The 27,412-nt window shown below is 35.0% G+C and overlaps 1 protein-coding gene and 1 pseudogene across 1 annotated transcript in view; both read right to left on the bottom strand.

Annotated features, from left to right (window-relative positions):
* Positions 1-27,412, bottom strand: part of LOC145260698 (glia maturation factor beta-like) — a 173,708-nt gene that overhangs the window by 62,166 nt on the left and 84,130 nt on the right. The window contains exon 2 of the mRNA XM_080119098.1: positions 14,093-14,189. Within this exon, the coding sequence (XP_079975224.1) occupies positions 14,093-14,189 (97 nt within the window). The remainder of the gene's footprint in view (positions 1-14,092; positions 14,190-27,412) is intronic.
* On the bottom strand, positions 2,352-13,875 carry LOC145260188 (uncharacterized; annotated as a pseudogene).

The following is a 27,412-nucleotide window of genomic DNA, read 5'->3' as shown; positions in this document are numbered from 1 at the left end:
AATTGAGTGTGACTGCAGTCACGGAGGTGGGCTACATGTGCGAACTCGAAACCCGAGCTATTGGAGATGAGAAGGCGACAAATCAGCAGGTTCGATTGCGCATTAATATGCATAAATGAGATAATATAAGGCCGGGAGTTAAGATGTTTGAGAGAGTCGAGCCATTGAGTTCTCGAGAACCGGATGGAACTTTGTTAGAGCGGAGAGTGTCGCTGAGAATCGAGTCTAGATTTTTTTTTTCGCTTAGAAGCTATTTCGGCTTTAAATATGGAGCCAATATGGCCAACATGAAATGGGAAATTTTAAATGATTCGTGTCGAACCTGAAAAATTAAAAGTCGCGTTGAAAATTGAAAAGCGTTGTCAAAGAGAGAATTGAATGAGTCGTGTCAAACTGCGAAGGGTGAAGATATGAAGTGAGTCGGCCTTTTTTTTTGTCTTTTTGTTTGTTAATCCCAGTGGGATTCGTTGTATTTCTTTAACTATCGTCATCAAATCAACGTGTTGAAATGCAGTTCAGTCTACTTGTTTGTATTAAAGTCGTCGTTTTTTAAACATGGAATTTGGAATGAAATCCCTTATATTTGTTAAAAAAAAAAAAAAAAGTCGTCGCTGTTAACAGAACTTTAAGATTCGATTCGGACCACCTGTGTGTATTAAAGTCGTCGTTTTCAACAAGGAATTTAGAGGGAAATCCTGTTGTATTGAAAAGAAAAAGTTATCGTTTTTAAATGAAAAAAATTTTACTCGAGTACAATTCCAGTTGGATTTTATTGTGTTTGAAAAAGTCATCATTGTTAAAAGAACTTGAAATGCGATTCGGATGACTTGTACGTATAGAAGTCATATTTCGATGTGGAATTTAAAATGAAATCCTGTTGGGCTAGAAAGGAGGAAAAAGGTGTCGTTTTTGAACGATAGTTATTTTGGTGAGAGTACAATTCAAGTCGATTTTGTTTTTGAAGAAAAAGTAGTCGCTATTAAAAAGAATTACAATGCGATTGAGTCGGCTTGTATGTAAAGTCGTTTTTAAATGAGAAATTTAAAAATTATTTTCTGTGTCTAGCCGTGTAGCCCCACTTTTGCTAAGTAGTATCTGTCTTTGTTGGGAAGTAGTGAGAGCTAGCTGTGTCTAGCGGAGTAGTGAGCGCTAGCTGTGTCTAGCGGAGTGTTGAGCGCTAGCTGTGTCTAGCGGAGTGTTGAGCGCTAGCTGTGTCTAGCGGAGTGTTGAGCGCTAGCTGTGTCTAGCGGAGTGTTGAGCGCTAGCTGTGTCTAGCGGAGTGTTGAGCGCTAGCTGTGTCTAGCGGAGTGTTGAGCGCTAGCTGTGTCTAGCGGAGTGTTGAGCGCTAGCTGTGTCTAGCGGAGTGTTGAGCGCTAGCTGTGTCTAGCGGAGTGTTGAGCGCTAGCTGTGTCTAGCGGAGTGTTGAGCGCTAGCTGTGTCTAGCAGAGTGTTGAGCACTAGCTGTGTCTAGCAGAGTGTTGAGCACTAGCTGTGTCTAGCAGAGTGTTGAGCACTAGCTGTGTCTAGCAGAGTGTTGAGCACTAGCTGTGTCTAGCAGAGTGTTGAGCGCTAGCTGTGTCTAGCAGAGTGTTGAGCGCTAGCTGTGTCTAGCAGAGTGTTGAGCGCTAGCTGTGTCTAACAAAGACAGACACTACTTCCCTACCCAGTTTATGATCATGAGATCAGGGAGGCGTGTAGTGAAAATTGAGTGTGACTGCAGTTACGGAGGTGGGTTGCATGTGCGAACTTGAAACCCAAGCGATGGCAGATGAGAAGGCGACGAATCAGCAGGTTCGATTACTTTGCATAAATGAGATAATATAAGGCCGGGAGTTAAGATGTTTGAGAGAGTCGAGCCGTTGAGTTCTCGAGAACTGGATGGAACTTTGTTAGAGCGGAGAGTGGCACTGAGAATCGAGTCCAGGTTTTTTTTTTTTTTTTTTCGATCAGACACTTTTTACTCCAGATCACTTTCACCTCACCAATTCCACTTGAACAGGATTCATAGTCTAATTAAAAGCCCTCGTGAGTCTTATGGAACTTTTATTAATATCTTCGATTTCAATATAAAAAAAACTATATGAAAAATCGAAAAAATATAACAAAGGCATAATAAAGCAAAGTACTTTCATTGTATTCACTAGTGTTTGCTTGAATGTGTGTGTGTGTGTGCGTGTGTGAGAGGAAAAGAGAGAGATTAAAGATGGCGGCCATGGATTTATAAGGGGTAGTCTTGTGGAATCGCACAAGATCTCATTGCCCATTGCACACATATGTAAAGGGAATGGAGTCAGTTTTCTAATAAAATGCCTGTACCACTCAAGATCTTGAATGAGTGCTAATGGAGGTTTTCAAGTGCAACAAGATCCATTGTTCCTTCTCATATTCTGCTTTTCCAAGAGTCTGTCCTTAACAGTTTTTGCCTTCAATTTAGTCATTACTTTAGCTTTCAGACAATTTACCCCAGAGAAAATTCTTTTGACACTTGCAGAAGAATGTGGCAAAACACAAGTTTGTCATAAAATAAGAAAGTAAATTAAACTTGCTATTATTTAATCCATCTTTAATTTCACTGATTTGATTCCAGTATTTAGGAATATTTTCAGTAGGAATAATAAGTTTACTCACAGAAAGCTGAAACACCTCCATTGGTTATCTAAATTATTTAATTGGCTCTCTAATACAAGGGAGGGAAAATGCATTGCCAAATAACTGGTTATTGATGGGATTGGCGAGGGTCACCTGCGATTTTAGGATCTAGCACTAAGTTTAGCTGTAGTGCTACTTTTATCTAATGGATATCACTTTTTAAGCAATCGTTCCTAAATGCCTTTTCAGTTGAAGCATATTTAAATGGGTTAGTGAGCAAATGAGCCATGATTCTAGCACCAAGATATAAGTCCTGTATATTTTTAGAGTTAGTTTTGTAACAGGGATCAAGTTCTAATAATTTGGATGAACTTAGTTATTATATTAAAGATGAAATCTTAAGTATATTCTTATATTCAGTTGAAAAAGAAAATTGATGCAATCTGAAATGTTCAGATTGAAATTCAAAATTTAAAGCATTCACTTTCTGCAGAATTCAAGAAAGAGAAGCATGCACTTTATTTTGCAGTTGATTAAAATTTTATAAATGTTACTGGCATTGTCAATTTCGTCCATTTAAAACTTTAAAAATAAAGCAAGAAAGTATCATACTGCTCCAAAACAACTAAAATCACTTTCTCTCTCGAAAGCCATTGAGTCTATGCCAATTTGGGGATTTTGTGATTTGCTGCATTCACAACATCTTGTATCATAACAAAATTTGTCTTTTTGCACTAAAGAAAAACGATGTTAGATCTTTTAAAAATTACTTTCTATAGAACAAAGAGTAAATGAATGGCACACACATCCTGTAACAAAAACAGATGGGACGCTTTAGCAAATCCCTGTTTCCCCATCATGAAGAACAGTTGTCACAGCTTCGGCCAATAACATTATTGAGAGGAATACTTTATCCCCACAGTCACATCTCAAGCATCAACATAAACCGACATCTTGCTGCTCAACTCCCTACACAGTACCCTTGGTGCCTATGTCCCTGATAGTAGCCCCCTACAACAAAGTGGAATTATGCCTTGTTTGGGATGAAAATGTAATAAAAAAATAAATAAATAAATAAAAACTAAACCATACTAGACAATACTGAAGCAACGCATTTCCACTAGCTGACAGAAACAGAATGAGAAACATACATGTTATTACTTATTTTGTTTTGTGCACTATATACAACAGTTGATGGTGACTCATGGTGGAAATGTCAAATGCGGCCAGTTAAGCACCGTTCCTACCGAGTACATAAGCAAAGACATGTTTTGAACCGAAACAAACGATATTCAAACCATCTTTACTTTTTTCCAACTGTAATTTATATTAAACCAGCCCGGGCGAGAAAAAAAAAAGAGTGGTAGTAGGCAGGCAAGCTCGAACCCATGACGCAAAGGCAGAAAAGAAAGTGAAAGAAAACCTGATAATAATGGTAATACAATAATTCATTTGTTTCGAGGACGAGGGAAGAAAAAATACAAGTAGTGGTTAGTAGGACCCTCCCAACCCCATCTAGTTGATAGACTGCCCATTCCACTTTGGTTTGAAAAGGAACCTCAGCTCTTGCGGGACAGTCTCTATGTGGGGGTGCCCTCCAGATGGGATGAAATAGAGAAAAGAAAATTTTTTGGATGAGGGAGGGAGGCGGGGGGTTAGTTATTGGTTTCTTTCTCTCCAAGATGGGTGAAATTTAGAGGGAGGGGTGAAAAGAAAAAAATGGTAGTTAAGAGGAGTAGGGGATCTTGGAGGCTTCCTAGTCAGGGAGGGATGGAGCAGTCACTCGGCTAGCTTAGAGGCTTAAGATTAAGTTATACTTGACAAAACTACATGTTCCATACCTAGGCAGGGAATCACAGTCCAACCGACTTGCTGCAGTTTATCTTGGCTCCTATAATTCTTTTGTACCGAGCGAGCACCTCTGACGGAAGCTCGACACAAAGACCGTGACATCATCAGCGAATGCGAATACCTTGGCGGTTGAGCCACCAGGTATAGCAATTCTGCGAAGGGCCGAATTTGCCTCCACACATCTCAGCTTGCGGAGCAGAGACTCCAATGCCAGGAAATATAGCAGGGGCGACAGCGGACAACACTGATGAACCGACCAAGAGATACCAAAGGGTTTCAAGCACTTTCCGTTGACTTGCATGACAAGCATGGGCTGTCGATACATCACGGAGATCTACTTGCAGAAGTCCAGTTTGAAACCGGCGGACTCTAAGACAGATACTACACTTTGATCTTTGCTCCCAGGCCAAGAAGACCGGGAGTTGGCAGTTGCATTCGATTAGTTTCACTTTATTTATACGGAAAAGACAAACAAACATTCAAAACGATGGAATTTTTTAAAACTCAATCAAAATAAAAAGATAGAGACGATGTCCATTTGTGAATCTGAGATATTACAATCTAGGAAGTATAAGAAAACTTCACCCGGAACCAAACCAACACGAGAAGCCCCACCCTAAAAGCCTTTCATGGACATACACAAACACTCACGCCCATTTTGCCTTTTATATATTAGACTAGCAGGGGGTACCCGGCGATTCCCGGGTGTCTTGAAGTAAATCAAAACTCCAGGGGGAGGGTGTTAAATAATTAAAAAAAAATGTTTTGGTAGGTGAGTATGAGAATCGAACCCGTACACTTGAGTTGGAAATCAATGTGTGAAAAAAAACCGTGCTATGTTAACCATTGAGCCACGGCGAGAGACAACTTTAAGCAGGTTTGAATTTATTTATTTAACTATAAAAACAGGCGTGCGCAATAAAAGTTAACTCTGCTGCTTCCATTTGACCTAATTAAGAAGCTCAAATAGAAGTCACATATATATAGAGACTAGTGAGGGGTACCCGGCGTTGCCCGGGTGTTTGGAGATGTGTGTGGAAATTCCAAGGGGGGGGGTAAAAAAAAACTAAGTATGAGTATCGAACTCGAACCCTTGAAGCAAAGTTGTAAATTAAAGTGTGAAAACAAAAAAAAAGTGCGATGTTAACCATTGCCCCACCGCGAGATGCTAACGGAAACACGTCTGAATTTATTTAATTAGTTGGATTTGGCACGTGCCCGTTTTAATGAGTTAATGAGGTCATCTGCGGGATAGTATTCATTTACTGCTGAACGCTTTTTTTTTCCCACCCCCAAGATGTTATAGGAAAAAGACTAACCCACATGCGGCGAGCGACAAATATCGAAAATTTATCTTCCCAAAATCGACCAAATTAAATAGACAGGCGAGCTTCGTTGTTAAGTGTGAGATATTACGATTTGTATGCGATATAAAAAGTTTTAAAAAGTTGTGAACCCACCGACCGCTTCTCTGAAAGAAGCCTTTTGTAGACACACAGAAAAAGCAAACACACATACATACATACATACATACATACATTTTCGCTTTTATATTTATAGACGATTTTACTAGAATTCCTATGATTTGGGGCGTTTTCAAATCCACTTCCCAAGGTCCCAAGGCAAAAGCTGAAATCCTAAGGTCTTGGGAAAAATCTCAAGTACTGGGATCTTTGATATGTGTAAGTATTTAAATGACAGAGTTTGCGATTACATTACAAAGAAGAAGACTATGTCAAAGTATTCCTGATTTTATACCATGGAAACGTTAATGACTTCAAAAGTCTTGGACTGAAATTTTTCATAGTTATTATACAGTTATTAAAGAGAGACATGTTCATGCATCAAATTTTTTAAAAATCGGGATGAAATTCTGCCAAAATTTCGACCTCGACCAACCTTTTCGGTTCTGATACTTTGAACCAGACAAAGCCAACTTTTGCAGATGTAGAAATATGTAAACAGTCAGAAAATGCAAAGGAAAATGAACCAGCATCAAAATCAAAACAAAGCAGATTTTCAACAGAAAAAATACAATCACCGTAGGTTTATTTTCGTTTACTTTTTGATCAAGAAAATCAATTAAATAATTTTGTCTTTTTTTCATGGGGGAAAAATAAGTCTCATTCTTGGCTTTTTAAATTTATACCAATGGGTTGCTATTTACCAAAGCCCAAGGGCCACTTGACAATAAGGATTCAATAGATCGTCAGTTAGATGTTAATTATTTTCACAACAGGATTGGAAACAGTGGACGGCTTAACAAATATTTGTTTACATTAGACTAAATATGGCATAATCATGTTCACACACTGGTCTCTGTTAAATCACCCAAGTAAAGCAATGTTGAACCTAGTCAGTATTTAGATGGATTACCATTTGGGAATACCAGGTACTGTATATATGCATTCTGCTCATCTCAACATTGTTTCCAGTTGTTCTGTATTTCTCCTTACCACTGGAATGAAACTGTGCAGATTCAGGAGATGTGTGGTTGGAGAGTCTGGAATCTTTACTTCACTATTACATGTGCAGCTATCTTTACAGGGGGCATCCATTATCTTGCAAGCCTGAATGGAGGTCGTGATGAAACTTGAAGACAATCATGTTATAGTTGGTTGGAAAGCAGTTAATGATGTGACGATTTCAATATTTTTCCTGATTTTGATACAATTACAAATTCTAATTCTTTTTAAATCTCTAAATACACACACACACACATATATATATATATATATATATATATATATATATATATATATATAGCTATAAAGTGGATTTTTTTTCAGATTAGCCTATATGCATATATTTTTTGCAAATGCAAAAATATACTTGGTGGAGGAGTCCAGGGATTTAAGTTTTACTGATAGTTTTAAATCAATACACAATTATTTTATCATTAGTAGTAGCAAAGGAATATTTTGTTTTAAAAAATAAAAATAATACAATTAAAAGAATCATTTTTTAGCATCAGAAAATAAGCACAAAATTTTCTGATTCTAATATCCCAAATAATTCTGATTTTTCAGATTCTCAGTTTCGATTAATCGTCCCAACACTAGAAACAGCCTCATAATATTTTGTTCCACAGCTGGGGTGTTCTAAGTAAGAAACTTTGTTCATGCAAGTTCCATTTGGTTTTTGGTACAAAGAGAGAGAAAAGAAATTAGTTGCAGGTAGGAAAGTCCTTGCAGTGAAGGTTTTACAGAGGGGGGGGATTATAGTTCAATTGAGCATCTATGATGAAAATAACAGTAAAGAGAGGCTAGTGACATCTCTTCTATGTGAAAGAGGCTATAAGAGTGAGAGGTGATCATATCTTCTACGCCACTAGATTGCGAAGTCAATTTTGTACTCTGTTTTAATTACAGAACAACGAAACACAATTTTGGAATGGCCTAATACTTAAGTAAGCATTTGCATAGAAAAAAAAAACAGAAAAGAAAATGTCTAAAGACATTTTTGTGGCAGACATTTTGGAGGCCAAAGAGAAATGTTCCAATCTTAAGTAACCAAGAGACTTTACCAGATGTTCTAATTATGGCCGTGTTAATTAAAATGAATCAACCCCAACATTCCAGCAATGGGAAGATGGTGGCGGTAGTGGTGGTTGTTGTAGTGGTGATTATGATGGCGGTGTTTGTGTATGAGGGGTGGGGGTCAGTACAAAGAACATGGAATGTTTCTCTGCTTTCACGACAACACTGCCAATTGATCTATGCAGGTTTTAAAAATCAATACTTCTCGGCTGAACTTTGGTATTTGTGTAAGGCAAGACTAATTGAAAAAAATATTTATATTTGGTGCACTGTAAACTTATTCATTTTTTTTTTTTTTGTACTAAAAGAATTATGCGCTCTACGTCCTAAATTCTAGTATATATAAATTTGTTTTTAATGCTAATATGTAGTTAAAGGATCCTTTGGATCTCACCTATGAAAACTTACTCAAAAAGCTTGACCTTTTCCCCCTTGAGTGTCGACGATTATACAATCTCATTTTGGCCTACAATCTTCTCAAGAGGCATTATCATATGCCTTATGACCAGAAAAGTCTATGCAGACACTACAAGAAATTATTTCACCATTGATTTCGACTGAAGTGAGAAGGGACACTTTCTCAATCAAGATCCCTGAACTTTGGAATAGACTTCGAAGAGAAGTAATAAATGCACCAACAATGCAACAATTCAATTGAATTTGGACAGGTGCCAGGCTATTGTATCCTCTTCTGTGTACATTTCTACCACTCTTTCTCTGCATGTCAATTGAAGTATGATTGTTTGCTTTTTTTTTATCAGAGAAATTGAATTAATTTTATTCTAATCCTTAAGATGAGTTTTTTCAGATGGTGAAGTGTTGTTTTATCACACCATAATGTAAACTCTTACCCTTCAGTGGCATTTAGCCTTGATAAATAGCAGTCTAATCTATATATATAAAAGGCAAAATGGCTGCATGTGTTTTTGTATGTGCAAGAAAGGCTTTTTTTGGGGGGGGGTTCTCTAGAGGGTTACCATTTTCGAGAACTTTTTATATACTCCCTAAATTATAATATGTATGATTTGCGAACGGACATCGTCTCTACATTTATTTTGATCGAATTTTATAAAATTTACGTTATTCTGTCCTTTCCATATAAATAAAAAAAAAACTAAATCAGAGCAAAAGCAACCACTTCTCAGCCTTCGTGGCCGAGACGTCTTCGATCAATGTGGGGAAACCCTTCATATCAGACAACTACCAGAGTTCCCACTTTTTTGGGGGGGAGCTAGTTTTCCCCCACATTATAAACAACCTCGTGGGGAAACAAATACCACGATAGAAAGCAGAAAGCTTAACTGGGCCCCAAACCGGGTTTGAAAGCCATTTTCATTTTTGCGTCGACTCCTATGATTCTTAACTTAATTTCCAACCCAATGAATTCACTGTCCTCTTTGGCATAACAGTTAGCAAGGATGACTAATTACTGTACGTTTTCGAGTTTGATGCCACCTCTCTCTATCTTTTTTTAAAAAGATTTTTATTTAATCTTTGTGCCAATATCCTCCACCCAGGCGTAAGTTAATTACCAACTCTTTTTTAATGTTCTTTTTCCTCCTTTACGGTGCGGGTTCGAGCCTGCATGCCTACTACCACATTTTTTTTCTGTTTTGCTCCAAACCTCCGGGCAATGCTGGGTACCCTCGCTGGTCTATAATATAAAAGCGGAAATGCGTGTGTGTGTGTGTGTGCTTGTGTGTGCGCTTTTTTTGTATGTCCGGCAAAGGCTTTTTTCATGGGGGGGGGGGGCGCTCAGGGGGATCACTAATTTTTAGAACTTTTTATATATTCGCCGGGGATGTCCAGAAAGCAATTAGCTTTGATCACTATGTAGAAAACCCCTTATATCAGACAATTACTATTCATTTGGACACTTGGAAGCAGGGATCAACCTCATGGTGACGAAAATAAATACCAGGAGAGAAAGCTGAAAACTTAATTGGCCTCCTTCGCCAACTCCTGACCTAATTATCAGTGAGTAAACAGCTATTGATTGACATCGCTAAATTTTAACACTTTTCACTTCCTTTGTCATCCTAGCACAGCGGTAAGATCTCAGATTTTCCACCTTCACTGATTTGAACCTGCCTGCCTACTAACACTTTCTTTTTTGCTTCTTTTACACCTCCAAACACGCCGGGCAACGACGGCCACCCCCGCTAGTCTATATATATAAAAGCGAAAATGTGTGTATATATGTTCGTTTTTTGTGTATGTCCAAGAAAGGCTTTTTTCCAAGAACTGATCGGTCGCCTCATAGCTTCTTAAAACTTTTTATATCGCGCCTAAATGATAATATCTACGAGTTAACAACCTGGGTCGCCTGTCTATTTAATTTGTCCGACTTTCAAAAGATAAATATTCAACAATTTTCGATTGCTGCATGTGCATTAAGCTTTTTCATATAAAAAAAGAAGAAAAAAGACTCGCGGTAAATAAAACACTGTCCCGCACTCAAAGTTGACGTCATTAACTCATCAAAAATGGGTACCTGCCAAGTCGTACGTTTTTTTTCACACTTTATTATTTTCCAACTGCTTGTCAAGGCTTCGTTTTTTTTTTAAATCAACCAATGATTTTTATTTTCATTTACCCAAAAACACACACACCTACAAACACCTGGGCAACGTCGGGTACCCCCCCCCCCGTGCTAGTCCATAATATAAATCTCAAACGTTGGTTTGTGCTTGGGTGTGCACGTGTTTGTATGTCTGCTAAAAACTTGCATCAGCCACATCGAACCAGGTCAAAACTGGTACCATCTGAAAGAGCGGTTCCTCAGATGCATAATATCTGAAAATTAGAAAAAAATTTAATTCTATGGTGGTCAACTGGACCATTTCTTGCAAGGAGGATCACTTTTGGCTCAAGATTTTTGCAAGTTACGTACGCCTAGCAAACTGAATGTATGTTTAAAAAACATTATTTTGAAGGGTTATGACATTATAAGCCGTCGTGGCCATTACAGCTAGTGTGTTAGCTTTCTTCCCTTTTCCTCTTTCACGCTCGAGCCTGACTACTGCGACTAATTTTTTTTTGCGGTCACATGGGCACTTGCTATTTTAATTGAAAGAAAGGTTATTTTTAGGGAGGAGGGGGTCCAGCGCACAGGCCACAAAAATGTTTCTCTTTGTATCCTTTCTGCCAATATATTTGGTGGAGAAGTTGTCCACTACTTCTTTTTTTGGGCGATTCTGTTCTTTTATTTTTGAAATTGTTGTGGGGGCATCAATAAAATTGCTAAATATTCTTAATATAACAGCTGTATCCAAACATTACTTTATGTCCACCCGGGCAACACCAGGTATCCATTCTAGTCTATTATATAAATCTCAAACATCGGCTTGTGTGTGTGTTCGTATGTTCACTAAAAACTTGTCAGCCGTATTGGACCAGGTTGAAACCAGTACCATCTGAAAGAGCGATTCCTCAGATGCATAATATCTGAAAATTAGAAAAATTCTGTGGTGGCCAACTGGACCATTTTTTGCAGGGGAGGGTCACTTTTTTTATGGCATTTTTGCAAGTCACGTACGCATGTGTGTTTATAAACGTTATTTTTTCAGAGATGACATTATAACTCATCGCGGTCTGGTGGGTAAAAATGTTTACCACTTACGTTTTTTCCTTCTTTCCCTTTTTCGTATTTCAGGTTCGAGCCTACCTACCAAGGCTAATTTTTTTTTGCGGGGGGGGGGGGGGTCGCACGGGCACTTGCTGCTATTTTCATTGAAACAAAAGTTGTTTTGATTCATTTATTTTTCTTAGAAGGCTGGTGGGGAAGTTGTCACCTACTTCTTGCGTTCTTTTCTGCGGACTGTTCAATATCCTATCCAAACCGAACTTCATGTCTACCTGAGCAAGGCCAGGTATCCATGCTAGTCTATTATATAAATCTCAGTCGTCTGTGTGTGTGTGTGCTTGTATGTTTGCTAAAAACTTTTGTCATCGAAGTGGCATGAACATGGTTCCATTAAAAGAGTAATCTCCTGGACACATGATATCAAACAAAAAAAATCAATTAATTTGGTCAATTTGTTATTTCGTTTATAAAAAGCTAAATATGTAACATCATAACAGCTGTGTCATCATGGTCCGGTTGATAACATGTTCATTTCGTGTCCACCATGTGGCATTTTTTTTTTTTTTTTTTTTTTTTTTTGCTTACAAAATTTTGTTTTTAGTTTTGCTTCTGACTGATGACACCCAAGTCGTGTTTTTTTTTTTACAGTATCTTCCGACTCTGAAACACCAGGCATCCCCTGTTAGTCTTTTACAAATAGAGATATCGTCTGTTTATCAGTTAGAATTTTTTTAATGTAATAAATATGTTTCTGAATTTTTTTTAGGAGGTAGAGAGTACTGTAAATCTGGGGAAGGTCCCATAAAATCTTTTTGAGGAAAAATTTTATAATTAAAATTTATTAAAATTTACTGGAATAATTTTGTTAATGAAAATTAAATATCAATAAAATGTAGAATTTGTATGAATTTATATGAAATTCTATAAACCTTGTAAGGAGTCTATGCAGTTCAATCAACGTTTCACCATTTTTATTTTGCATAAACCCCAGGGTACATGACTCAGTGTGATATTTTTTATCGGGGTATATATCCAGGTTGAAAGAAAAAAAAAAAAACAAAACAAGAAAAAAAATAAATAAATAAAAATAAAAATCACAAACAACAACAAAAAGAAAATAGAAAAAAGAAATTATTCCAACCGAATGAACGAATAAAGTCTATAGGAATCAAAACATATTTTCATTGCGAGATTATTCTATCACTAACACTTACGCATAAAATTTATTTATACAAACCTTGATGGCTACGTATGTGCATACATGTTTCTGTAATCACTCGTTATTGGGATTTCAAGTGAATGTCACAGTCAGTAAATAAAATAAAAACTTTTAGTTTTTATCTCATTTTATGACTGTATGTTTCACTTGGAGTCCTGATGAGACATGAAAATGTTGAAATGTTGATCGATCCATATAGACTCCTTACAATGTTTATATAATTTTATTTATATAAAAGCTCTACACATGTATTGAGCATTTTTTAAGAAATATTAGTTTTTAGTTCATATTATTATAATATAATATAGAAGCTTAATCAATCAATTAATACATATTTTAGTAAGTTATAAAAATATATATGCCAATTAAGCTACACAAAATTTTATGCATTTCATTCTTGTAATGACTCATCAATGTAAAATGCATAGAATTGATGTTATGAGAGGTTCTATATATATATATATATATATATATATATATATATATATATATATATATATATAGTGTTAAGTTTGCTAACTAATCAGATTCTTTGGTATTTCTGCCCATATTTTTGTTAGTCAATGGCCGGGCTTTTCTCAGACAAATGTTTGGCTGACTTATATTCCATTTTTCTTTGTTTAGCTTTAGAAAGAGGTGATATCTTATTTCTCTATTTTAAAATTATTAAAACGAACTTCTTAATATACTCAGTCATGGATATGTGAGTGATTGTTTCTTATGTGTTGATGACAGCTTTAATCAAAATAAAATTCTGAAAACATTTAAACAGGGTTCTACACATTAAAAGTATACAAGTCTGTAAAGAGTTTAATTTTACTGCATTTGTTATAAATTGTTATTTCCCGATATGAAAAACAATGGACTCTGAAAATGTACTTGTAAAGAAAATTAAGAAAATAAATGACAAAAGTATTTGTGTTTAAAAAGGATTTCATGAAGAAAGGATCTGAAATTAAAGGATTTAAGAAGGAGAAAAGATCTTAAAAAAAGAATCTAATAAAGAAAGAACTGATCTACAAATAAAAGAAAGATACAAACATAATGTGAGAAAGGATCTTACAAGAGAGAGTGAAAGGATCTTACAACATCTTGTTAATCTTTCCTAGGCCTGGTCCCAAATAGTAGCCCTTTATGTCCAAGTGGCGATATGTCTTGTTAGCATGAACGTGATTAAAAATCGTGAGTGAGAAAGGATTTCACAAGAGAGGGAGAAGGGATCATAGCAAGAAAGGACCTAGTTAAAGCAAGAGAGGATCTAAAAGAGAAAATAAAGGATCTAAAAGAGAAAAGAAAGGATCTACTTACACATGACAGCAGCATTATTTTTTGCCTTGCGGAAACGGAATTTTTTAATCCTTTCTTTAACCCCATCTTCAATTTCACATACGGGGGCAAGTTGAGACTACAAAATAAAATAAAAAGAATAGCAATTAACAAACATTATTATACAAGCATTATAATTATTATTATTATTATTATCATCAATATTTTCTAATTTATAACCTATTTATTTCAAACATATATCTGCATCTACTCTGTATCTTAGCGTTGTTGTTTTTTTTGTTTTGTTTTTTTTACTTTTCTTGATATGCCAACTTCCGGTTCGTACAATCTAGAGCTTGTAAGTATTTATTAACTAATTAAAACTTAAATTATTCAACTTTCAATAGTTCTATTATTATCACTACTATCATCATCATTATTTGTACTCACTAAGACACTATCAGATTATTCACTGAAAACAATCATTGGTATTCCTAAAGTCCAGATGACAACAGGTCTCTCAAGATTTCTCATATTTTCCACCTCTTTGGATAACCTCTGCAAATTAATTTACATCATCGCTTGATATTGACTTCTTGTTTGCAATCCTTATTGGTTTTCACCAAAATTTGAGTGGCAATAATCCTTTTCAAGGTTCCCGTCCTCTTTGCACTTATCCAGTAAAGGTCTGGCTAGTGCTTTCTTACTTCGGTCTTTCCATCCTCCTTGATCTTTCATTCTAAGGAACCTAAGGAAACTAAAACTATGAGGAATCTTATAAATTGTGTACCCTCTTCCTTTTCTCCCCAAAAGGCATCAGCCTACACTGATACCATACAAAATAATATTTCATTCCTAACACAATCATCTAGTGAAGGGTGATCACTTATCTTCTTCACAAACCGCATTGCATCTGACAAATCGATATTAGATTAACCGTTTTTTATGTAATTTAAATCCATCTGTTGCTGTAAAAATGATTGAACCATTCTATCACTCCACAAAGTTACAATCCTCTACATATATAAGAGTCGAATCTGTTCCAGGATGTTGTTGCTACATTTGAGTAGTTGCCGTTCAGACCATCCTCTTTTACTTAAAAACAATCCAAAATCGACTTGGAAATCTATTGTGTGATGATTTCTTCCATTCTTTACAGCCCTTTTCTTGTAGATGAGATGTTTCTAGTCTCTCGCTACTCTATCATTCTTTCTATGGAACGTGTTCGATTGAGCTCCAATCTTCAATTTTGTTTAATACCATATTGAAAAAAGGATTTTTCTTTCTTCCTATATATAACTAGCATCAGGCAGAATTTTGATGGACAGATCTTTGCAAAGGTTTTTTATCTATAGAACACATTACTGCAAGACTGCTACTATATCACTATTTTCATGGTAGGTGCTTGACAGAGTTTCAATCTTTGCTCCCCACCTGTTGTAGAACATTCATCACAAAAATGCACCTAGTTACAGCGACGATAAAGAATTTCCTACATATACCTGGAGCTAAACAAAACTTCCATGAACAGAGTTTCTTTCCAAGAACTATCCGCCTGTGGAATACAATACCATAGAGCTGCTTCCCTAGTTGACTACAACATTGTCGTGTTCAAGTCTAATGTTAACAAATGCATATTGAGCTATACTTTTAAATAATCAAATTCTGCCTAATTTCAACCATTATTATAAATCCTCATGGTGTTGTCGCACCGTCCACCTGACAAACTCATTAACACTTATCCTCGAGTGATCTTTGGGCCTTGGTGACTCACAAGTAAACATACAAAAAAGTAAAAGCAAGTAAAACGACTTTTGGCCGGGTCATAACAATTAGATATAAATAATTGCATACTAAACTAAGATTATAATAAATAGAACAGAAATAAATTTTAATCACGATAATAATAATCTCAACAGATGTACAATTTTAAGGAATTAGCAAGCTAATCACACTTAATCTAAGAGAATCATTTGAATATTTTATCAGAAAACACTTTTGTTGTTGTTTTGGCATGTCTTAATTATAAGAACGAAAATTGGAATATTGAATTTCAATTAAAACCAAAAGGTATCTACTTAATAGTCATGTCAAACTAGAATGGGTGCCCAGTATTGCCCGGGTGTTTGGAGGTGTGTGTTGAGCAAAAAAAAATGAATAAAAAAGTGGTAGTAGGAAGGCAGGCTCGAACCCATACCGTGAAGGAAGAAAAGAACGGGAAAAAATGCGACATCTTTTCTGTTACAACCACCATCAAACCGGAAATGACATAGGTTTAAATTAAGGCTAGACAATCGAAAAAGAGGGGATGACTTTCGAAAATATTGGTGAAAAAAGCGACCCCTTCATGTAGAAAAGTGCCCAGTTGAATGTGAAGAAATTAATGTTTTTAGCCAATTTTTCGGTATTTGTTGTCAGAAGGATTGAGCTTCAAAATGATAGTGATCTTGTAAAAATCTGTCGCCTCTGTCGATGGTTTTAGGCAGATATGCAAACATACATACATACATTTATATATTGGTAGGTCAAATTTTCGACCCAAACCAATTAAAAAGCTTGTAAAATCTCTGAATACCCTTTATGTAAATTTTCAAATGTTTAGACCAGAAATTGTCTGAGTAATTTGGTAGAGACCGAAGCGGTCAAATTTTTTAAACTTTGACCCCTATTATGACCCCTTAACATTTGTTTTGGGCTCAAATAAAGTTATTAAGTTAGATCCATGTCCAAGGAACCAATATCTAAAATTTCCATTGTTTATATCCAAAATTGTCAGAGGAGTTTGGTAGAGTTCTCAAAGGTAAAATCGTTGAACTTTGACCCCTTAACAGCCAAATTTCTGGCCAAAAATGGATTACAAAGATTTTCCCAAATCCCCATACCCTGTATATCAAATTTCGAGTGTGTAGACTAAAAATTGAGAGAGTTATTGCGTACACACACGTTCACTTTTATAGATATACTAGCATGAGTGCCCAGCGTTGCCCGGAGGTTTGGAAGTATATGCTGAGCAAAAAAAAAACAAAAAAAAACGGTCAATTTTTTTAACCTTGACCCCTATTATGACCCCTATTATGACCCCTTAAAATTTATTGTTTTGGGCTCAAATCAAGTTATTAAGCTAGATCCATGTCCAAGGAACCTATATCTAAAATTTCAAGTGTTTAGACCAAAAATTGTCGGAGGAGTTTGATAGAGTCCTCAAAGGTCAAATCGTTGAACTTTGACCCCATAACAGTCAAATTTCTGGCCGAAAACCGATCACATAGATTTTCCCAAATCTCAGTACCCTGTATATCAAATTTCGAGTCTGTAGACTAAAAATTGACAGAGTTATTGCGTAGGGAAATGTACACAGACAAACACACACAGACACGTTCACTTTTATAGATATATAAATATATTTAGTAACAGATCCAAAAATTACGAAAAACTATAAGATACAAAATTAATTATTAATGGAATATTGTTCAATAAATTTAAAATTTATACATAAATAAACAGTGATAAGTCAGGGGAAGTAATTCAATTTTTCTTGTTACAATTAATGGTGGATTTCACAGATTCATGAAATATTCAATGTACATATTTTATGTAATAATGCAGTAATATTTAACTAATTGTGACATGACAATAAAGTAGATAACCTTGCTTTTCATTGAAATTGATATAAAAGTAAGTAGTTACTATTGTTCTTTAATGAAAAATCATTTTTTCGACTTTAGGATTTTGTTATTATAACACAGAAGCACCATTTTTTTTTTAAATTCTTTTACTCCATGTATTAAAATGTTTACCTGTTTGTATTGTGAATATGAGTGTGTGTGGTCATTGCATGTTTTTGTTCAAATTCTGTATGCGATTCTGACACAGTGCAGTTTGAAAGATCTTGCAAAATACAACATTAATTCAAAGGACTACAGTTAAGGAAAAGTTTCCTCAGTCATCTCAAACTCCTAACAGCATCTCAGGAAGAAAGCAGACATCTTAAGAATGCCCCCCCCCCCCGTACTTACATGGGAATCTAGGCTTTTAAGGGCCTCCTTCCTGGTTCAGAAGCAAAATATCTCCAGGTGAAAACACTCAATTGCCTGAGAATAAAAATTCGGCGATCAAAAGAAGGGAGCATACGATGCATCACTGGCCCAAAGAAGATAAATTAATAAGTATTAATAAATACTCAAAAAGTAATGTTGTGCTACATAGTTCAATACAAATAATAAAATCACATTGAAAGAGACAATCTTTAATTTACTCCTTCAATCCAGCACCTCTTGGATGACAATGTTCATTTTTACCCCGTTTCTTCCCAATGTTCCTATTTTTTTACGTAACGTTTTGTTGACTTATTTCTTCAGTGAAGAATTGTTACATGTCGAAATTAATATGAATTCTTTTCTCACAACATTACAACAACGATCATAAATTATATATTATAAAATATAATATATAATAACTAGCCTACATCAAAGGGAGATACTCATATCCTTGTCCATGGTTGTGAATTTGGCCTTTTTTAAAACAGTTTGGCCTTCAAAAATTGTATTTGACCTTATTCAAAGTATAGTCCAACTAATAAAGGAACAAGCAGAATATTATTTAGACGAAAATTTACAAAAAAAAAAAAAAAAAAAAAAAAAAAAAATCACAACTGTAATTTAATCAGCTCACATTAATCTGATGCAGACTGAAGCATGTGTGTGATCACAGTCGTTTTTGTCTGAGTGGAATTTGGAAAATCTTACAGAATGCAACATTAATGCAAAGGACTGAAGTCAAAGAAGAGCTTCTTCAGCCATAGCACAACTCAGACAGAGACCAGACTACAGCTGTGGACCACACACCTACAGAATGCCCCCCCCCTTTGTACTTCCATGGGAATCTTGTCTTCTGAGTGCTTTCTTCTCGGTTCAGAAGCATCATGTGTCCAGTGAAAAACACTCAAATGCTTAATAAAAAAATGGGGCGATCAAAAGTTGCTACAACCAGACAAAACTGAGCCAATCATCTGCAAATGTAGCGAGAAGGAGCATACAATGCAACACCGACTTGTTTGCTCTCTACTGTACAACCTGTGCAGCTTAAAAGATTTTGCAGAATACGAAAATAATGCAAAGAACTGTGCAAACAAATATGAAATTGTTGTATGATCACATGCTTCAAAGAAATGCAAAGGGGTAAAAAGCAGGGAAGCCAGCGCTGATTAAGTTTTAGTATAATAATACATACTAGCAGGCCCCTGAAAATTCCACAGAATAAAAAATATATTTAATCAACAAATGTTTTAATAAATCTGATGTTTTTATGAATAGCACAAAAAAAATTGGGAGGGGGGCAGGAAAAACAATAACATGCAAATTTGAATTTATTAACATTTCTATAAAAATAGCGTCCAGTGTATTTTAAATATAGAACTGACCCAAATGAGATAAATTAATAAGTACTAATAAATACTCAATAAGTAATATTGTGTTACATAGTTCAATACAATTAATAAAATTACATTGAAAGAGACAATCTTTAATTTACTCTTTCAGTTCAACACCTCTTGACAGAGAATGTTCTTTCTTCACCCTGTTTCTTTCGCATGTTCCTATTTTTTAAGTAACGTTTGCAGACTTCTTTCTTCAGTGAAAAACCACTGCACGTTGAAATTAATACAAGTTCTTTTCTCACACCATTACAACAATGATCATATATTGGTCGAGATCAAGGTGTGGTATCTGTTCTTCAGGTGCTGCACTTCATTTTCTTGCTCTCTTTCGGTGGAGGAGAGGTCCTTCACGACTGAGACAATTTTTATTTTTGTACCTTTTCTCCACGTTAAAAAACGACCCTGGTGTCTAACTCTGTCCCGTGGGGAGGCATAGTAAATAGGTACAACAATGATCATATTATATAGATATTCGAAAACTAGGCTACATGAAGGAGATCACTCATATTCTTGTCCATGGTTGTGAATTTGGCCTATTTTTAAGCAGTTTCACCTTCAAAAATTGTAGTTACCCTTTTTCAAAGTGTAACGTATAGTTCAACACTTGGCCTTTGGGCCAAGATCAAAGTGTAGTATCTGTTCTTCAGATGCTACACTTCAATTTCTTGTTCTCTTTCCGTGGAGGAGAGATCCTTCACGACTGAGACAATTTTTATTTTTGTTCCTTTTCGCCACGTAAAAAACGACCCTGGTGTCTAACTCTGTCCCATGGGGAGGCATTGTAAATAGGAACTAATGAAGGAAGAAGCAGAATATTATTTAGATGAAGAAAATTTACAAAAAGAAAAAAAAAATCACAACTATAATTTAATCAGCTCACATTCATCTGATGCAGACTGAAGTATTCCAATCGACAAATGAACCTCCATTTGTTTTAATTCAGGAGTCAATTAAATTGCTTCTAAAGGGATTAACCCAATCACCCAATCATATTAATGTTGTGCTTCTAACCTTGTCTATTCATCAGTAAAAAAAAAAAAAAAAAAAAAATGAAGTGGTCTACAAACAATTTGTTTTCATTTCAATTAAGATTTAGCACTGCTGTAGATTTTGAAGCAGACAAACCAGATTTTTTCTGAAGAAAACAAATGAATCGTGATCAAAATCAAAATGAGGTAGATTACCAACACAAACAAATAATGAAAACAGACACACACTATACGTTTATTATTATGAGAATTTATTTATTTATTTTTATTTATTTATTTTTTTTGACAAAGAAAATTAATGACAGTTTTTTTTTCAGGGGAATTTTTATCACTTCATTTTTTTCACTATATTTAAGTAATTATTTAAAGGTTCAGCACTAGCACAGTTTTTGAATCAGACAAAACTGACTTATGCTGCAGAAATAAGTAAACAGCTGGAAAAAGACAAAATCACAACGAACCATCTATTAAATCAAAACGAGGCAGATTGATTATCAACACAAAGAAATAATGAATAAAAAAATAATCAGGGTACTTCTTTTTTTTTTTTAATGACAAAATAATGACAATTTTTTTTTTTTTTCAAGGAAAAGTTATTTTATTATATACTAGCAGGCCGCATGGCATTGCCCGGTTGTAAAACAAGCTTTAATTAGTTACTTCTCTTTAGTTAGTTCATCAAATGGTTAGAAAACAGACCCATCTCTCCTAATGATATCTACGCCAGTCTAAAGTCAAAGAATGAATATTTTTTTCTAAATTTTAGATATTACTTTTTCCGGGGCAACGCCGATCAAGAAAATACCAACTTTTTGAAGGTTTGTTTTTTAGGGATTTCTTTTTTTTACGTTTAGTTGGACATACACTGACTACTCTCCTTTACATAATAGAAGAAATGCTTTTAAAATAGAACAGATCTGTTATATATTTCGATGCTTTCCAGAAGTGTCTGATAATGGGAGACTGTTCCTTTTAAAAAGTTGAAGCTGAAAAGAAAGTACGAATCCTCCGCACGTCCCTTTCTCTCATACGATAGAGAAATTAAGAAGTTGCCAGTAATTGTCGATAATGCCTACCTGCTGTCGATTATTCTGCGACTAGGCATCCTGTTCCAAGCAGGGATGGCGACGCTGAGCAAATTGCATTCTCTTCCTTATCCTCCCTAAATGCATCGAGGAATTGCTTGATTAGTTATTTCCATTGGTTTTTTTTTCTCCTTGTTTTTAATCTATTTATGTCTTGGGAATCGCATTGACATATTTCAGATAGGCAGGGGATAGGGTGCAGATGTTTACCAGAAAATATTTCTATAATCTCTCTCTCTCTCTATATATATATATATATATATATATATATATATATAATGGTGTTACTGTGATCAAGTCAAAACAACATGCTACAGTGGATTTTAATTCAGCATGTGTTCAAAGCTCACCCACTATTTTCAGTAAGACAAAACAACATGATACTGTTGATTTCAAGTCAGCGAGTGTTCAAATCAGGACAGTCATCGCAATTTGAACACTTGTTAACTGGAGACTACCAGTAGTATGTTATCTTAACTTGATCTTCTGTAACGCCATTATATAAACATAAATATTATGCTCTTATTTTACATTTCAACTGAGAAAAATTGAATGGCTAAATAATTGAGCACTGTTGAATTTTCTAGCAATCTTGCTAAAGAATATATATATATATATAAAAAGAAAATAAAATTTTTAAAATCTAAATACAAGAAAAAACAAATTTTATTATCTGACAAGGAATACTAAATTAAAAATTAAGAAATCCTTAATCTGTGAAGTTTCAAATACCTTCTCATCAAAGGAAAGATAATAGCACAATATAATGATATGCTATTTCAAGCATAAAATGAAACTGCAAAATATGAATACTAACATATTTGCATAAAAAAAATTGCATAGCAAATGGGAGTAGCTATACAAACAAAAGGTTCACGAATATCAGATAGGTAGGGGAAGTCAATGGAGATCGTAAGTTGAAATTCATATTTGGTAATATCCAGATGCAAATCCAAGACAGGTAAATCCGATGAGGTAAATTGAAATCCAAGGTAGAGAAGATAAAAAAAAAATTAACAGTTAATAGACAGAAATGATACATATTCTAATAAAGATATATTCCTTTCAAAATAAAATTAAAGTATTTGAATATTTTCCTATCTTTGCACTGGGAAATAATCTCTTACATTTATAAAAATTTTGTTTTGAGGAGAGGTAATTTCCTAACAGCTTCAAAAATGCAGAGCTGGCAAGATCTTGATTTATCGAGTATAGCCCATTTGACAGAAAAAAAAGAGTATTATTAGACCTAAGTTTTCTGACAAAAGTAGTGAGAGTTGTCCCTTAGGTATTATCAGTATTTTGATTATTAAAGGAAGATGTGGTTAGAGATTCTTATTTTTATCAACGTCGAAGTTGATCCGATGTATGTATAGGATTTAGGAAGTTTCTCTCATTCTGTTATTATTTAGGAAATTATCATTAGCGTCCATGAGAGGATTGTTATAAGTATTTCTAGTTATTGCAGGTATAAGATTAATGGAGTTACTGTCTGGTAGAAGACTGGACAAATCCGTATTGCTAAAATCGTTGGGTGAAATGATATTATTGTTATGATTATTTCTATTATTGTAAGAATTCAGAGAAACTTGTCTAACAGAAGGAACTTGAAGTGTTAGAATGGTGGGTGATTATTGTTTGTGAATTTGCAGTTGCAGGTAAAGAAGTGGGTTTGTGTGATAGTTCAGTAACCGTATAGGAATAAATGACATCCCTGCGGTTACAATCACTGCTAGAGTGCATTAAGGTTTATTTTTAAAATTGTAGTTAAATATTTTAGTAACAGGAAAAGGAATTGATTGGGCTCATTTAATTTTCCTACTGTTAGATATGATTATAGTCTGCACTAAGTTTGGCATTGTCGAGTAGGAGATCTTTATTGAATTTTTATTAAATAGAATACAATATTTACTAGGATATTTAAAGGACTTTTCTATAATCTTAAAAAATTCGTTGAGTATATTTGTTTTGACATTTAAGCTGAAAGGAGAGTTAAACCAAATTGTTTTTTTCCTACGCACTATTTGGGGGGGGGGGGTGAACTGCTATGATTAAAGAGGTGGTTATGTACGATCTGGTTAGTAGGGATGTTTATTTTAATGTTTCTACTTTTATTGGTTATCACCGGTCTATTTACAGAATTACCTTTATCACGAGCCATAATTAGAGTGATTACAGAATTTAAAAGGGATTTTGAAAGATTGTTCTGGTTGTATATTATTTTATCAGTATAACCTGAATTCCTTAAAGCATTATTGAAGCTATAGCAACAAAAAGTTCTGGAATATCAGATAAGTAGGGAAAGTTGATGGAGATCCGTTAAAAAAAATTTTATCAGCAGAAAGTTTGGAGACTATTATATACTGAAGGCACTATCGATTTTTTTAAATAAAATTGGGAGGTTTTGAAAACGTATGAATGTAGAAAAGAATGAGATTAGGTTTATGGTATGGACTGAAATTTTCCGAGTTTAGGTTGAGTAAAACATCTAAAAAATAAATTTCTTCTCAGGTTCAACCATAATAGAAAGACTATAATTGTTGAAAAAATTGTGCAGATTTTTAATAGTGTTATCATATTGCTTAGGCCTAGCTCTTAATTTATTTTTAATTCATATTTAATTTATTTCCAATTATTATTAGTCGAAGCCAGTTGCGTTTAAACCGGAAGTTTATTTATTTAAGCTATGAGAGTTATCTCCTCTAAGTTATTAGAGTTATTTCCAGTTTGATTTTCATAGATGAATGTGTTTTTAAATCCAACGTGATTAAACGGCCATCTTCATTGCTAATATGAGAAGGTGAACCTCTGTTCTCGTGGTATAACTTTTTGATGTATTCTGACCACCTATAAAGAATATCTTTTTTGGTGAGTATTTCTTCATTTCTCAACTTTATACAACCTATTTTTCATATTTTTCCTCGTCATATCTTTTATCTTTTCATGCATACGTTTGCTATCAAAATTTGCATTCATTTCAATCTCCTTCGACTGCATATTCATCCATTCCTTCTGAGCTTCATTACATTTTTTCTTAACCAGTTTGTCGAGTTCTTTATACTTCTTTTCATCAACTTTTACCTTCCTCATGTTTTCCAGTAAGTCTAAAATCTCATTCCTCATCCACTTCTTATGCTATTTTCTATTTGTGACTGGTCTGTGTTCTTTTGCTACCTTGCTGACGCTATCTTTCATCATCTGCCATTTTTCCTCTTTAGTAGTGAGTTGATCTAGGCCATCAAATGTGTTTCCAAGTTTCATCTTGTATTTTCCTTTGATTTCTTCATTAGTTTATAGCATCTTCATTCGCAGTTTTGGTGTTCTTTTTGCTTTTGAAAATTTTTACAATTTTAGTCACATTCTCTCAACAACTGGGACATGATCTCTTCCACAGTCTGGACTTGGCATGGATTTACAAAATGTTATAAAGTTACAGAAACGGTCTTGAATCAGAATGAAATCTATTTGATTCCTAGTTCTATCGCCAGAGCTTTTCCATGTCCAGCATCTTCTTGGATACTTTTTAAACCATGTATTCATGACTGTCAGCTTTTGTTCCTTTCACCATTCTGTGAGCCGCTCTCCTTTAATTTCTCACTCCTATTCCAAATGGGCCAACTGTGGTTTCATTTTTCCCTTTTCCTATTTTGAATTGAAGTCACCCATTATTCTGATATCTTGAAACTTCAGTATCTTCATTGCTTTTTCGATATTTTCATAAAACTCCTCGATTTCTGCATCATCTTTATCAGCAGACATGCTAATGGTTATATCTCATAGGATTAGTGAATCTCTCGATGGAGGCTTCCTTTTAAGGGCAATCGCTCTTGACATATCAAAGGCTTTTGATAGGGTATGGCATAAAGGTCTACTTCACAAGATCTCTAGCTATGGTATAGTTGGAAATGTTTTCTCAATTATTAAATCATTTCTCTCTGATAGGTTCATAGAGTAGTGGTTGATGGGCAGAAATCAGAAGCTCATAGTATTAATGCCGGAGTCCCTTATCCTGGCCCAACTCTCTTCCTGATGACACTATCATCTGTGGCAACACATCAAAGGCCGTAAATGACCAACTTCTCTATAATTTTCACTCCTCTTGTCTTGAGCACGTGGTGAAATGGGGAAAGAGGTTGCTGGTTAATCTTAATACATCTAAAACGAAGCTTCTATCTTTATATCAACGCTCTGATCCCTGTCTGGCAGCAATTGAAATGAATGGCTCTAGTATTGGGAGGGGGGCTCCATGTTTTGAAAAGCTTCTGGTCTTGACCTTTACTCCTGATCTGAAATAGAACACATCAAATCCATTGCTAAGGTCACTGGAAAAATGGTGGGATCCTTCTACCACTCCAGTAGATATCTCAGTACTGATGCAATTCTCTACCTATATAAGAGCCAGGTACGTCCAAGGATGGAGTAGTTGCCACATCTGAGCAGGAGTTACTAGAAAGACTTATCCTGTCTCGACAAAGTTCAAAATAAACTTCGTAGCCTAGTGGGGATTCCTTTTTCTCTTCTCTGCAACCCCTTTCCCCACAGGAGAAGCGTTGCAAACCCATCTCTACTTAATTGTTATTTTCATGGCAGGTACTCGTCTGAGCTTAAATCTATGGTCTCCCTCTTGCCAAACTTTCACGAAAAACACTCCTCTAGTTGAAACAACTATCAATAATTTCTCCCCACTCTTTATCTGTGCCTAAACCTAAACATATATTCCATGAACAAAATTCCTTTCTTAGAACTGCATGCCTGTGGAACTCTCTTCTGTTTATCAGCTTTCCAGCTGACTACAATTTGGTCATCTTCAAGTCCAACATAAACAAATTCTTGATGAGCCATCTCCTTAAGTAATCCAATTTACCAAATTTCCACTACTACTACGGTATTGTCCTATTGACTTCTGTACAATCATTAACCTTTATCCTCGAGGCTTGAATAAGTTATGACTTTTATGTAACGAAAAAAGAAAAAAAAGCTATAAAGGGCTATAGTAGCATGTGTTGCTTATTGATTTATGCCCGGTCTTTTCAGATGGGATTGTAATTCTGGATCAATTCTGGACTAATCCAATTGCCAAATTCCATTTGATTCAGGAACTGGATAACTTTTGGATTACAATCCGATTGTTATCCGATGTAATCCATAGTGATCTCACTCAAAGACAGAATTTTCATTGATTCTGTGTGACATCACAAAATGAAAACAGCTGTCGAGACAGGATTTGCAGTGATCCGGTGGACCGAAATCTCATGAAGTGATACAGTACAAAATATGATATATCTCCAAAAATAAAAGCAAGACCATACAAAAACTGATAAATTGTGCAACTGGTAAACCAAACAAGAAAACCATGTACAAAAATAAATCTTCTGCATCTTCAGTTACTCGTAAATAATTGTGTGTATATTTATCACACTGATGTCAAACTGTGCACTTATTGTCTCTATAAATACACGGCAGTCCTTATCCATTAAATTCTTTATTTGGCCAATCAACTCTAATGTTCTGACTTCCTTACTTCTCCCACATCTCTCATTCCCCTTCACAGACTCCCTGCTTTCCTTGAATTTCTCATACTACTCAAAAACTAATGCTCAATTCATGCAAAATATTCCAAAAGCAGTCTGAGGCATTCTTTACTTTTCTGTGATATTTTTTCCAAGTTTAATACAGAATTTTATTACATATCGTTCTTCTAAAGTGCCCTCACGTTTAGATTGCATTTTTGAAATTCACCAGCTGTGACAATCAAGCTTTAGTAGGGTGTATTTCAATCCATGTTGTAGCTGTTCATTTGAGCCTGAAATCATAAAAATTGGCCAGTCATCTAATAGTATGTATATCAATAATA

Source organism: Euprymna scolopes, chromosome 36, assembly GCF_053919585.1.
Source record: "Euprymna scolopes isolate OS-2025 chromosome 36, ASM5391958v1, whole genome shotgun sequence".
In the NCBI taxonomy this organism is placed as follows: Eukaryota; Metazoa; Mollusca; class Cephalopoda; order Sepiida; family Sepiolidae; genus Euprymna; species Euprymna scolopes.
Note: the sequence above shows the minus strand (reverse complement) of the source record. Positions and strands in the feature narration are given on the sequence as shown.